This window comes from Polistes dominula, unplaced genomic scaffold, assembly GCF_049000335.1.
Source record: "Polistes dominula isolate Pdom_NZ unplaced genomic scaffold, Pdom_raw_medaka contig_15, whole genome shotgun sequence".
NCBI lineage: Eukaryota > Metazoa > Arthropoda > Insecta > Hymenoptera > Vespidae > Polistes > Polistes dominula.
This window is the reverse complement of record NW_028300915.1, coordinates 4,852,620-4,867,307: the sequence shown is the minus strand read 5'-3', so window position 1 is coordinate 4,867,307 and position 14,688 is coordinate 4,852,620. Positions and strand designations below refer to the sequence as shown.

Here is a 14,688-nt window from a genome sequence, read left to right as displayed (position 1 = left end):
CCCCGATGTCGGTTGACAGGGATTAGCTTGCAAGCAGGGCGATGATACTTCCATATCATAATAAGATGCTTGTGTCTGACTGAGTGGCGGTGTATAGCTATCTTCCATAGCCCACCAACTACCCTCAACGCGACCTAACTTTGATGGGCTTTCGCCCATGTCCATATCGAACTCCATGCAGCCCACACCTCCCTCCAGTTTACGTTTTCCTGCCGTGGCCTGCAGACCCATCATTGCACAACTCTGAAAAATAACATATTTACATTAGAACTAACGACAATACGTTTAAATACAAAAAATAAGAAGAATTATTTGGCACATACAAAAACAATGTTCTAGCGAAAGGAAAAGGATAGATATGAATGAAGGACTATTGTCAAATCTTTGACTATCTTTGCCTTCCATATTAATGCTGTTACTTCGAAGTAAAAGTGAAAGTATACGTTCGTGCAAGAAAGCACGCGCGATTACTAGACTGTAGAGTCGTTGTTAACTTGTTCGAAAGCTTCAATGTATAGGAAAAAATTTGTTTAAAAGAAAAAAGAAAAAAAAAGAAAAAAAAAGAAATCATTTGTTCGTTACAATTTTAAAATAATTTTCTAAGTTACTAGAGAGCGTTAGTAGACAAAACATGATAGCATGACCGTGAAGACCTTGCCGATTCTAGATACTCTTTTCGAGTCAAGAAAGCGAGCGAGAACGAAACACGAAATGACTCAGAGGGTCGGCTTGCTGACAGAACATTGCTCAATGACGTCAGACGTTTTCCCCTACCTAACACGCGCTCTCTGGAAGAAGTCATCGTCGGAATGGATGATCGAGTCGGACTTTGAAGGGAAACACAGAGCGAGTAAGATAGAAGATAGATAGAATGAACAGGAGGGAAGGACAGAGGGACCGTTGTTACTCGGGAGAACTCGTAGAACTCTGATCGAGCAAGCAATGCGGGTATCCCCCGCTCCACACTGCTTATCCCTCTCCTTTCCCCACCTCACATCCAATAGTTATGACAAACGCACTTCTATTCATCTCTCATCTTTCTCTTTCTTTCTTTTTTTCTTTTTTTCTATCACGATACACAACACGATACGAATTTCGCGGGGATACGAGTGAGCTTGGTGTCTCGTAACAGGTGTCGAATAGCATTGACCCTTGCTTACACGACATTTCTTTCTTTCTTACTTTCTTTCTTTCTTTCTTTCAAGTTGTTAGCCAGTTAAAGCTGATCAAGAACGAATATTATACCCCAGAGGGTTGATGATTGATCATACTAGACGTTGAAAGAAATCTAAGTCGATAAATAATAATATTAGTGATAAATAAATATTATTTTTTAAGTATCGATAAATAAAAAGAGAAAAAAAGAACGAGATAGAGAAACGTTAAGTTGATAACCACTGACGTGACAAAAGGTTTAGTCGAAATAACGCTAGATGTCGCCAACGGTGCATTCCTCGCCCCGTCTCATCCACGTGGTATGCATATGACGTTTCATTTGATGTGACAAAAAAACACGCGTATTCTCGCTGTTTCACAGATACAACGGGGAATAACTAAATGACTCTTTTTCGCTTGGATCTTTCTTAACAATGTTAGCAAGAAAGATCATGGTAACCAAATAATACACGTTTAAAATCCTTACGACGATATACTCTTCTTTCATTGTATTTTATTATTGTGAAATAGAAATTTGAAAAAAAAAAAGAATTTGACTAACATAAGCCTCGATTCGTTGAATTCTTCGGTAATGAAAAAAAGAAAAAGATTTTTTTGTCGATAAAAAGGAAACTCTCTTTATCACGTACCTTTCTTTCTTTCATTCTTCTCGAGAATATTGTTTAAAAATATCAAATATTTTATTCAGCATGAATAGGAGAGTAGAAAGCTTCGATGTTGAAAGAGTAAGAAAACAAATAGTAGTAATAAGAGAACGTAAGAACAAGATAAGAATCCTTAAAAGAGTTTAGATAAAGGATCTTAGGGTGTCTGATCGTCATTTCATTCTGTGTCTCAGTTGAAAGAGTTAAATGGTAGGTATAATAGTAGGTCCGTAGTGTTTCTCCTTAAAGCCGATAATCGTAAAACGTGGTCTCGGGCACTTGTTGAATCGAGCGCGGTAAACCATAGGGTGGCCACACCACCACCACCATCACCACCACCAACCGGGAGGTACCTTCCGTCGTAACGGATTAGTCGTGTGCCGCAGAGAAACGCACGCTTATTTAACTCGCCATAAATCAAACTCAAGAAGAGAGGAACCACCAAGAAAGAAGACGTATATATACGAAGAATACATTCTCTTATTTTCTTTTCTTCTTCTTCTTCTTCTTCTTCTTCTTCTCATGTTATCCTTTTAATCCTTCTGCTTGTTATTCTCAGTTCGTATTTGTGTTAGTATTTGCTTTAACAGTTTTAATTTCAGTTCGTTTATCGACACGTTTTCTTCTTTCAAATCTTTCCACTTTGTTAGAGTATATTTTTTTTTCTCTTGTTTTTCTTTATGTTTCAACAAGTAGTGGTTGGTTGTTATCTGGTCGTGAAGTTTCGAACGACGACACGTTTCGTGCAAATATATCCGTCGAAAAGCAGCACATATCAGAGACCAAAAGAGATGACAAATAAGTGGAGAAGGTTTGCGGTGGATCCAGCTATGTGTGACGATGAGGTAATCTTTGCCGCACGAGTCGAAGTTATCTAGCCGGTTCGTACGAGCGAACATACGAACGAACGAACAAACGAACGAACGAAAGAACGAACGAATAAATGTTAGCATTAATATTTTGTTTAGTAAATGTTTAAAAAAAACGAGCCATCTTTTTCTAATCAAACACTGATCAAGGACGAAATCTTTTGATTTGAATTTTTTAACGTGTCGATTGTTAACGCAAATTTTACATGTTTTATTATAGAGGGTCAAATAAAATTCACATGTTTCCCCTTCTCTTATTGGAAGAACAGAACGACGATCACTCAGGTGATCGACGTGGCAGTATTTAAAAAAAAGATAAAAGTTTTAAACAAAGATTGTAACAATAAGAGAAATGAAAGTCTATTCGTTAAAAGCTATATATGAAAGTATGTATAGATTGATTCGATGATTTCCTCGAATGGAATAAAAAGCTAAAAGACTCAAGAAGCCGAACGAACGATCGACTCGAGTAAAGTAGAAAGAACGCAGAAAGAGAAGGAGAGAAGTGAAGAAGACTCGAGTTGGATCCGGCTATGCGCGATGATGAGGTAATGCTTGCTACAAGAGTCGAAGTCTATCTAACCAGGTCCGTACTCGATTAACTTAAAAAGTCGTATAATATTACACACGACTTTATAATAATATTTTAATCTCACAAACAGCTCAATTATCTTTCCTTTTTTTTTACTATACATATATTTTTATCTTCAATTTAAATACAATAACAACAACAACAACAACAACAATAATAGTAATATTTATAATAATATTTATAATAATAAAAAAGAATAAAAGTATTTTTAAAATAATAAAATCGTTAAATTTTTATTAAAAATTAATTAAATTTTTGTCAAATAAAATAGTATTACATATTTTGACTTATTATTAAAATTTGTTGGGGGCAATTGTTATTGTATTTTTTAGATAAAATGTGATTGAAAGTTTGTGTAATTTTAAATAATGATAATGTTAGCTACAGAGAGCTGTAGGTTGGTAGCTCGAGGAGTATAGAAGCTTCGACGACGACGATGATCGTCGTCGTGACGGCATGACGTCAACCGGCCGTGTTATTTTCGAAAGGGGACTCGACGATAGCGACCTGCAACGGCGAGATCGCCAAGCTTGAAAAACAGTCGACTTTGCGGCGACTAACGTAGATACGACGAACAAAACAGCGTCAGCAACAAGCATCTAGACATTTTTTTTTAAATAAATCAACGATATTTTTCCTTAATATCAAATAAAAATCTTTTTTGAAGAAGAAACAGAACAATTTTTTTTATCCAATTACTTACAATGATATGCTAATTATATTATCGATAATATTACTTCATTTACCAATGTGTTTTCGTAAAGGTTTATTAATGGCGTCTGTGCTAATGAGCACTTTTAAAAATTCTTTTATAAATTTTAGGAATCAATTCATTGCATACAGAAATGTTAGAAAATAATAATAAAAATAATAGAATATATTTTGGTTGTTACAATAAAATGCAATTTATTTTAAGGAACTTTAAGAAATGATCAATGAAAGGAAAACTTGTCGCTAATAGTATATATGATACGTAACACGATCTCCATTTTTAAATGTCTCTTCGATTTGAAATGAAGTTTACAAAATTTATTTCTTATTTTAAATTATAAAAAAGAAAAGAAAAATTATTATATACAGAAATTTAATGCATAGATATTTATATATAAATAGAAGAATACGAAGTATAAACAATCAAGAAGAATAATAACGAAAGACCGACAGTTAATGCGAAATATATCCGATAAAACAAAATATATCTACGAATGTCATCTTTAGCTGCTTGATTTTTAGATAAAGTATTTCTTTATCGAATGAAAAAATTGATTGGAGAGAAATGCGTCGTTGAAAATAAAGAGTTAACGATTTTCGAAACCAGGATGTATCTAATTGAAAGTATAAAATAAAGTTAGGTATTTTTTTTTGACAGAGTCATCGCGATCCTGTATGACGAACGTAAGAACGACGTCGAGCGGTGTAAAGTCCGCGGTAGATTAGCGACGTGCTATCTAACAACGAACGTCGGATAAGATTGTCAGGGCATTCGTTTGTAAGTATGAACTAGCTTCAAGGACTTGCAACGACACGCGCGGTCGAGCGCGAGCACACACATATACAAATATGTACATACATACATACTTATATATACGTATATACACATACTCTCTTTTTCTTTCTCTCTTTCAATATTTTTCTCTCTCAATGTTTTTCTCATTCTCTCCAATTATGTTTTTCACGATGAAGTATGATGCGATGCCTTTCTCCAAATCTTATTTTAATCTAGTTTATTAATCTCAAGTTTTCCTTATATTCTTCTATAATTTATTAAACCCCCGCACACTCCAAAAAAAAGAAGAAAAAAAGATAAGAAATATTTAATATTATTAGTGTTGTAATTATGGTTCCATTTTGTTTGTTTGTTTTTTGAATTATTATAAATAACAATAATAAGCAAGTTATTTATTAGATATAGTTAAAATATATTATTAATATTAATTGTAGGTCATATACTTTTTGAAGTAGATTTAAAAAACGTAATACAAAAATAGAAACAAGGTAAACAAAATAAATTCGTCTATTTTGGTTAAAATTTTTCTAATTCTTATCTTGTATGCATATAAAAATACAGTAATAGCATATATTAAGTATATGTATAGTTAACAGAGATATCAAAGTAATTATCAAAAAATAATAAAATAATAACGATATGAAATTTCTAGAGTAAGAAGAAAAATTTGTGGATAGGGTGGATATGTATTTAACATTGCAAATTCTATATACATAATATTTTTCAAGGTTAATGCGTATCTATGTACCACCAACTATAATAACAATCATCAAAGTGTTAATCAGAAAATAATAAAATCATAACGATATTAAATCTCTAGGACGTTGAAAAGAAAAATTTCGGGGGTGGATGAGAATATAACCCAAATGCATCCTGCTAACACCAACTACATATATGTATATATATGAACGTGAATATGTGTGTATGTACCAACATTGTCGGATAAATACTCTACCCTATATATCGTGTGGCTAGTAGAAGGTTCCTGCGAACCATTCGGTCCCACATTAAGGGGATGAATAAAGGAAGCTCTCCGAAAAGGAGGGTTCGCTCCCTATTTCATTCAGTGGCTCTCAATTATTTGTTGGGAATACGTTATTCTCAGTAATCAACAATGTCCTAACAGATCTTTCGTGTAATTTAACAGAACGAGAAGTTGAGAAGCACTGCAAAGTAATCTACAAGGGCGCGCGGCATCTGCGATGTCCTAAACGAAGGAAGGGTCCGGCCCTATCCTCTGAGGCCGAACTTGCAGAAGGGGGAGAAGACAGAAGTGAGAAGAGAGAGAGAGAGAGAAAGAGAGAGAGACAAGGATAGACAGAGGAAGAGACGGCAAATGCATCAAGGGTAAAATGTAAGGGTGAGGGTCTTACATATACATTTACAATACATGTGCATGTGTATATGCGTAAGCCTACAACAGTGCGTACAGAAGAAAAACAGGAGAGAGAAAGGAAGATCGTAAAGTGAAGATGAAAGAAAAGAATGATTCGCTATCGCGATTGTCTCGAGAGAGTTCGATGCCTTTAATTGGTTAGAATGAAAGAAAGGAATCAAAATAAAATAGAGGAAAGTAATTCTAATCCTTTCGAGGATAGAAATATTTTTGAGATTTAAAAAGAAATACTGCTAAAGGTTAGAAAAAGAAAGTAAGAAAGAAAGAAAGAAAGAAAAAAAGAAAGAAAAGAAAATATAGTAAAAGAAGGTAAGAGGAAGAGAAAAAGAGAAGAAGGAAGAGGAGGAGTCTGTTTAAAGATCCATAAGAATGGAACGATTGGAAAGGTCGTAGTTGCTCGTATCACGATGACGTATGTACGCACGTGGACGCTCGATGCACCCACGTGGGTGGCTACCTCTCCACTTTTGTCGTTCGAAAAGAATGAAAGAGGGAGAGAAAGAAAAAAACTAACTAAGAGAGAGAGAGAGAGAGAAAGAAAGAGAGGTGGAAGAAGAGGGGGAGACAAGGTGGGGTGGCTAAAAAATGGAAGGGAAAAAGGGGCCATATGGCCAGAAGAGAGGAAAAAAAGAGAAAGAAATAGAACGTGTGTGAGAAAGAGTGAGAGAGAAAGAGAGAGAAAGGGAAGAGAAGCCGGTGTGGGAGCGAGCGTCCCTTTCTCATACATTTTTGTCGCCCTCGGCCTTTTTTTCCTGTCTTTTATTTTCTTTTTTTTTTTTTTTTATAACGCAGCATCTTCCTGCTTAGGTGCGCGCGCGCTCGCGCACGCAACTGTGAATATAATACACGTCCTGCCGTATATCCTCTTCCTTCTTCTCTTTTTCTCTCTCACTTTTTTTTTCTTTTTTTCTTTTTACCCGGTACGTGTCAGGATGATCCTAGTGTGTTAGTGCTGTAAATTACACGAGGATATCTATTAACCGATGAACCAACGACGCTATTCGTCGGGTCGAAATTGAATCGAAAACCACAGATAGGAAATTTCTTTTTCCTGTATATATTCATCTAGCCCCCCCCTCTAACTCTTCTCTTTCTCTTTCTCCTCGTACTGATCCTCGGGGTTTATACTCGTTTCGTTTCGTTTCGAGAGATTTCAATTCGTCGATAGGGGGTGGGGTGGGTGATTCCTACGTACATTTTTATGAGGTGAATCGATCGACCAAACCGATAAAGCCGATTGTGCAATTATCGGGTTGAGTTCTATGGATATTCTCTCTGAGATAAAACGAGACAGTTTAATTGTGGTAGTAGGTAAAGTTTTTTTACTCCTTTTAACTATTGTTGGAATTCATGGTTACGTTCGAAGGGATGAAAAAAAGAACCACTAAAGTAGTTTTCTTCCTTTTAACCATTCTTCCTTCCTTTCTTCCTTCATACCTTACTTGCTTGCTAACGTAAAACATTTGGAGCAGCAAGTGGGCGCAAATTTACGAGCAAACCTAAACGAGAAATGTCGTGAAAAGATGATCGCTTATTCTCGGTGTTTATATGCGTTGGTCACAGGTGTTTAATAAATGACACCACAAGAAAAAGGTCAAAACCCCAAACAACAGATGATTTCTTATTTTTAGCTTCCTCCTTCGACCCTTATTTTTCTTTTCCTTTTTAAATTGAATTTCTAAAGAAATGTAAACGATCCTTCACACAAGTGTAATTGAGACGAAGGAATAATAATGGTTAAATGGTCAATATATTATGATTGTGGTTACGCACAATTAAATTTTAATAAACACTTGTCCAAAAAAAATAAATAAATAAAATAAAGAAAAAAAGATACAAACTTATTGAAATGTAACAAATTGAAATTTAAGGGTCTATTAATTTTCACTTTTCATCGACTAACGATTTTATTGTTGCATTATCGAGTGCCGATCGAACGTGTCATTTATTTCCACTTAAGACAGCAACGCAGCACACATTCATCGGATCTTTATCAAACGTTGATAAGAACTTTTTTCTTTTTCTTTTTCCATACCTTACACGCACGTAGTGTCTTCTATCTTACATCGAAAAAGAAATTATTCTGTTATTGCATTATATTGCACGAAAGTAACGCGCGTGTTCTTTTTTTTTATTGAGTAAAACGAATTAGTCGATTTTTCCGATCAATCGATTACATGCGCATACAAAAAAAATAGCACAACAAGAAAAGGTAGTTCAATATTGGAATTGAGAGGGAAAAAAATGAAATATAAATTTGACAGGTATGAGCTGGTAAACGTTGGAAAAAGATTTTCTGTCAAAAAAAAAAAAAAAAAAAATACAATAAAAAGTATCAAAGTAAAATTTATAAATATCTTTGAGAATAGAATTTTGAAGAATAAAGAAAAGAACAGAATTCCTTTTCAAAGGAAGATTCACAGAAAAGTTGGGTGAAAATCTTTGGGACGGTTTTATTCTTTTATTCGGTCCCTTAACCTGAAAACTACTTTTATGGGTCCCTAAATATGGTAGGTTGTATACCTGAAATCCAGGTAGAAAAATAAGAAATACCGATCCCTAGTCCATACTTTGGCATGAAAAGCCTGGAACGAAAAGCGACGAGCCTTGACGAGGGTCGGACGGAGGACCAACCCAAGGGGAACTTTACAGAACGCTTCCTTCAAACCTGAGCACGTTTGCTATAACGTTCCTGAATAGATAGAAAGGTTCAAATACATGCAGCCAAAGCAATAGGCATCCAGGCAGGCAGGCAGACAGGGCTATGCAGCAACACAACAACAGCAACAATAGCAATAGCAGAGGTTCTCACGTTCAGGTCTAACATTTTTGTTACGAACGTGACTATAACAATAACAACAAGTTTAAAAGGCCTAAGAATTTTAACAAAAAGCTACGCCTATAAAAAGACATTTATTGGATGTCGAAGCCATTTAAACTTCTTACGTTTCTTCTTTTTGTTTTCTTCGTCTACGTATTTTTAATTATAATTTGGAAAATTTTCAGGGGAAAAATACAAAATAGAAATTTCAAACTACCTTGATGTTAACTAATAAGGCACATTAAAGAGCCGCTCGAGGAGAAAGTCGTAGAGTCCCGATGGTAGGAGATCGCGATTACGATCTAGACGAGTGACTGGTTGGCTGGCTGGCAAGCAAAACGGACATGTTTTATTTCCTCCCTACTTACTTGCATATATGCTCTTATCCACAGTTAACAGTAATAATATCATAAATAATAGATCGAGAGGAACTTGAACGAATCAAATTTTGATATACACTTATTCATGTAACTCTGTAAATGTTAGGAATAAATCTAAATCTGGTACGTGTGAAATGAAAACTTTCTCTTTTTGCGATAGGTAAAACAACTTATTGCCAATTTATTTTACACCTAAGAATTTTCACAGGAATTCTTTAAGAAGGAATTGCTGACCATTGGCAAATCCATTCGCATATTCAAACTCAAACCGATAAAGAGGGTCGGTCAGTTAACAGTAGTAGCAGCAGCAGCAATATCGAGTACGTTTCTTGTACGTACGTGTCGGTAAAACTCTAGGTCGTATTGTTGGCCTCGTAGTAGAGCAACCCGTATAAACCCTCGGCCAGAAAAAAAGACAGAAAGAGAAAGAAAGAGAACGAGAGAGATAGAAAAAGGAAGAAAAACAGAGCGAGAGACGAGGGTTGGAACCTTTTATACGAAGGGTCGGCTGTTGGTCCCTGCTTCTTTTGTCCGGATTGTCGAAGCGACAGCAGAGAAATCCCCCTTCGACGGTTGCAGTCGTTTCTCTGCCTGTCTGGACTGGGTTGGTCTGAGTTTAGCTTGGGTCTGGCTTGCTTGCTTGCTTGCCTGCTTGTTCGTACGTTTCATTCTCTCGATCTAACTCAAGTTCCGAATCTTTTTCTAACCTTCTGAGACATGTAAGGCAACTGCACAAATGGATCTTGGATCCTGCATTCCCTGGCTATTTGACAAATCGAATCGATTAGTCGTAAATTGAAAAAAATAAAATAAAATACAAAATAGAGGGAAAAGGAGGGAGCAGGTTTTTCAGAGGTAAAATAAATGAACGGGAAGAAAAAGAAAAAGAAAAAGAAGAAGAAAAAAGAAAACAACGAGCAAGTAAGCAAGCGAATAAGCAAGCGAGCAACTACTAACGAGCATCCACAGTCGTTTTACCATTGCACGGCCTAGAGCTTGCTTGCTTGTTGGTTGGCCTAGCCAACAGGCTGCTTGCTGGCTTGGGTGTTGGTGAAAGGTGTGGCCGCCTTGGATACACGAGAAAACGAGAATGCAATATTCTCTCTGTTTCTCTTTCTCTCTTTCTCTCTCTTATTCTCATACATATATTGCTCATATGTATATAATACATCCCTACATACATTGGAAATGATACACACTTACTAGTACACGTATTCATGTTTATACGCGAGCGAACGTGTGTATGTGTCTATCAGCATGAACATGTAGGATATATTCGCAAGAACTTAGCAGCAGCAGAAAGTTCTCTTTGCTCTCGAGCGTTCTCCATAATTGTTCTCATCCTGGTGCTTCGTTGTTGTCGAAGGTGATAGCCTCCTATACGTGTATATATATGCGTACGAATGTATATGTTTAAAAGGAAGAGAGAAAAGGTAAAACAGATGGTGGAGGAGGAGGGGGAGAGGCATAGGAAAGAGAAGGCAACGATCGAAACGAACGACTCGTATACAGGTGGTCGGAGCGAAACGATCGAAGAGTACCGCTTAATGGGATTCAACGACCTCTCCTGCCCGTGTCGAACGCTCGACTGTCGTCCTCTTGGTCCTCGCGGGATCCTACTTCTTCTATTTCTTTTCTTTTCTTCTTCTTCCTCTTCTTCTTCTTAGTTCTTCTTTCTCTTCTCAACCGTGCGTAGAACTTTTCCAACTTGATAGTTCTTCTCTTTCTCCTTACATTCTTCTTGTTTTTGCTTCTTCTTTCTCTTCTCAACCGTGCATAAGACTTTTCCAACTTGACGATGTTCTTCTCTTTCTCTCTACATTCTTCTTGCTTTTGCTTCCTTTTTTTTCAACCCGTGTACAAGAGGAGGAGGAGGAGGAGGAGGACTTTTCCAACTTCATGTTATTCTCTCTCTTTCTTTTCCTTCTTCTTGTTTTTGATATTTTTTTTCTTTTGTTTGTTTGTTTTCTGTTTGAAAGCAAGGATAGGGACTTTGTCAACTTGACGTTAGGCGGCACAATTCGCGTTACATTAAAATGTTGTTCGCGCGAGTTCAAATAGGATATATAAGAGTAAAAAGAAGGAGCGAAAGAGGAAGGAGGAAGAAAGAAGTTATAAGAGGAGAAAAGGAAGGACTAAGAGGAATGGGAAACGTTGCTATACTCTCCGTAGCGGTACTGTCCTTGCTCGATCGCCTCGAGCTATGCTGACTTCGCGGTAATAAGCGTTCCCGTGTCCTGAGTTATCCAGCTATTTCTATTCTTTTTCCTAGTAATATATACACAGTTACATGTATTTGTTATATGTATGTGTTTCTATGTATATATAGGAATAGTTTGAAATCGTTGATACTCTTAGGCTTGCATTAGATCGAAATAATCGATGCAATAAATTTTATTTTAAACGGGCTTTCCAGTAGGCTCGGAATATTCCCGACATTCTAATGAACAAAAACTCCGACGTTCATTTATAATATCAAATGATGATAATTTTTTTTTTTTTTTTTGAATGAAAAGAAAATTATGAAAGAAAAATTATTAATACTTTGTCGATGAAACATGCGAAATGTTAAAAGGAAAATATTTCGAACGATTTGAGATCGAAAGAATAGAAGTAATTAACGCGAACGTTCAAAATAAAAAATAAGAAGAATATTTTGAAAGGAGGTCGATGAGATCTCGATGATATTAGATGCGAGTACTTTTGAACATTTTAAGGAACGAAATTATGTTTTCCGTCGTAGTTATAAGTATCAATTTAGGATAAAATTCTTTTATCATTGATTTTGTTTGTTTGTTTAAAAATAGAAACGTTCGAATATATGAAGTTGCGTGCGATATTTTATGGTACCATTTTGAAAATACCGCCATATGTGAGAATACGCAAATCGTGTTGTATACCTGTAGACACTTGAGTTGTCTTGTACGAGCTAAGAATATCGACGAACGACGTCGCGTGCGCTAGTACGTCGATAAGACAACGTTTATGTTCGCAGTAAATCGGATTCCTGCCATCGGCGAAGGGTTAACCGCGAGGATGTTGGAAACGAGTTACGACAAAGGTGGCGTCGACAGGTACAGCCACCTGATCGTATGAGAAAGAAGAAATGGTTAGGGGGAAAAAAAGGGTGTTCAACGAAGGGTTGACGGAAGTAAAATACAACAACGATTGACGTTTTGTACAATTTATCACGCAAACTTTTGAGAATCAAATGAACAGAAGGAATAATTGTAAAAATTTGATTAACAATTCTACTACGATTTCTTCGTAATCGTATTTAGGCTCGAGACCATAGAAGGCGTTGAAACAAAGCAAGGCGCGAAGAAACCACGATTCTCTGATATAATCCACGCGACTCCTAGCTTAACATTCCCCTCTTTTCCTCTCTTGGCTTCGTTCGCGATAAATAACTCTGACTATATCCAATTACATGAACTACAAAATATTCCATGCTCGATTATGCGACACCAAGAGATACGCGCATCTTTTCAAATGGATCGAATTTTTCAAAATGGCGATTACGATTGCTCTTGCTTCGATAATGATTTCTCATTAACGAGAGACATTTATGTTAATTACAAATTATAAAATTCTTATCAAGACTTTCAGAAAGTTGTAGTAAATCCGTATAAAAAGGATAGAATAGATGGAATTATTGTTAGCGAGTTGTTTTCAAATAACATCCCATTTATTGGTATCTCGAATAGAACATTAGGGTGAATTGGAGAACAAGAGTAAGGCAAGTGCGCCATGGTACAAAAATAAAATTCGGCGGAGCGGGCGAACAGGCTAAAGCGCGTGAGCGTGAGTAAGAAGAGCCAAGGTTACGACGAGAACAGCTCGTGAAAGTCAAATTCGTTTGGGACGCAAATGAACCTGAAGAAGAATATGCTCTCTCTCTCTCTCTCTCTCTCTCTCTCCCACTCTCTCTCGAAGAATTATATTCCTATTTTATTTTAATAAAAAGCAAAAACAAAAACAGAAAAAACCCAAGAACAATTATTCCATAGAAAAAGAAAAAAGCATTTCTATCATTTCTCTCTTAGGAAAGAAATATCTCTCTCCTATAATTAAGACAAATTTCTTCACGATTGGGGATCATTTTGGAAACCTATATATGATTTTTTTCTAATCGATTAAAGTTCATATTTGAGATTGGTTTTTCGTCGTCAACGTAGAGACACACCGAGGACTGGCTGGCTCTTTCTCCGTTCCGTTGCTGCTGCCGCTGTTACTGTTATTTTTAACTCGACGCCGACGCGGCGAGTCCGTAGTCTAAAACCGTCTACCCTCCTTCCTCCCTGTAGGCTGCCTCGAGTCGCGCCATCGTTTCCCCTCCCCTCCTTACCCCACCACCCCATCCACACTCCTTCTATCTTTCTCTTCTCTTATATTCCTTACCTCTTCCACTCGTTCGTTCGTTCTTCTTCTTTGCTGCTTCTTCTCCTTCCTCTTCTTCCTCCTCTTTCCTTCCATTTCGTCAAGCTTCTCTCTTCCTCCCTATTTTAGAGGCCGCACGCACATTCGAAAGGGATCAAGCGTCTGGCCACGTATATTTCGAAACCTATTTTCAAAGTGGCGGGCCTTTCTATTTTGAAAGTCGTCTAGTCGTACGTCAGAGGCGCCACCGTCGTCGCGTAACTTTCCACGAAAGGAAAATGGAGATGTTACGTCAGTTCTTCCTACACCTACGATATATTCCAATAATATTAGACGGTAAAGAATTTCAAATTCGAAATCGTATAAGAAATAATGAAAGAAAAAGATGGCAAAAGTAAGAGAGAGAAAGAGAGAAACTGAAAGAAAAAGGGAGAGAGAGAAACGAGAGAGAGAGAGAGAGAGAGAAAGAAAGAGATCGCGAGTCGAGGAGAAAAGTACATTGGCGAGTTCGGCTCTCTCGTTTGCGTTAACAAAGTGGGAGAAAATTCGTTTCGAAACTTCGGTTTCCCGCCAGTTGGCACGAAGCGGCAACGTCGAACCGCTTGCGTGGCTCGTTCGCCGGAACGACCAACGATACGGCTGAGTACCTAAGCGCGAGAGAGAGAGAAAGGGAGGGAGAAGGAAAGAGAGAGAAAAGGAAGGAGAAACCTCGAAACGTGGCAACGCAGCATCAACACGTCGTAGGACTCGGTTCCGTGCTGATACCCACGCTCTCGAGCCATGCCGCGATGTCGCTTTTGCGCCGAGTAAAATACCTCTACCGGCGAGACTTTCTACTCGCAGGAATGGGGTTGTCGCCGTGAAAACATTACGCGGGATAATACACTACGCCGTCTATGTGATTTATACACACTAACTCCTAA

At 37.1% G+C, this 14,688-nt stretch overlaps 1 protein-coding gene and 1 long non-coding RNA gene across 3 annotated transcripts in view; one reads left to right on the top strand and one right to left on the bottom strand.

Moving 5' to 3' along the window:
* The window catches only part of tara (SERTA domain-containing protein 2 taranis), a 36,065-nt gene that overhangs the window by 7,694 nt on the left and 13,683 nt on the right, over positions 1-14,688 (bottom strand). Inside the window, 1 exon segment of the mRNA XM_089170481.1 lies at positions 1-243. Coding sequence (XP_089026607.1) covers positions 1-243 — 243 coding nt within the window.
* On the top strand, positions 1,817-4,095 carry LOC149033188 (uncharacterized). 2 transcript variants are annotated; one of them, XR_016175981.1, is made up of 3 exons: positions 1,817-2,275; positions 2,517-3,275; positions 3,663-4,095. It is a non-coding gene; the product is annotated as an uncharacterized LOC149033188 (long non-coding RNA). The 2 variants fall into 2 exon arrangements; XR_016175980.1 differs by having other exon boundaries at positions 1,817-2,765; positions 2,910-3,275.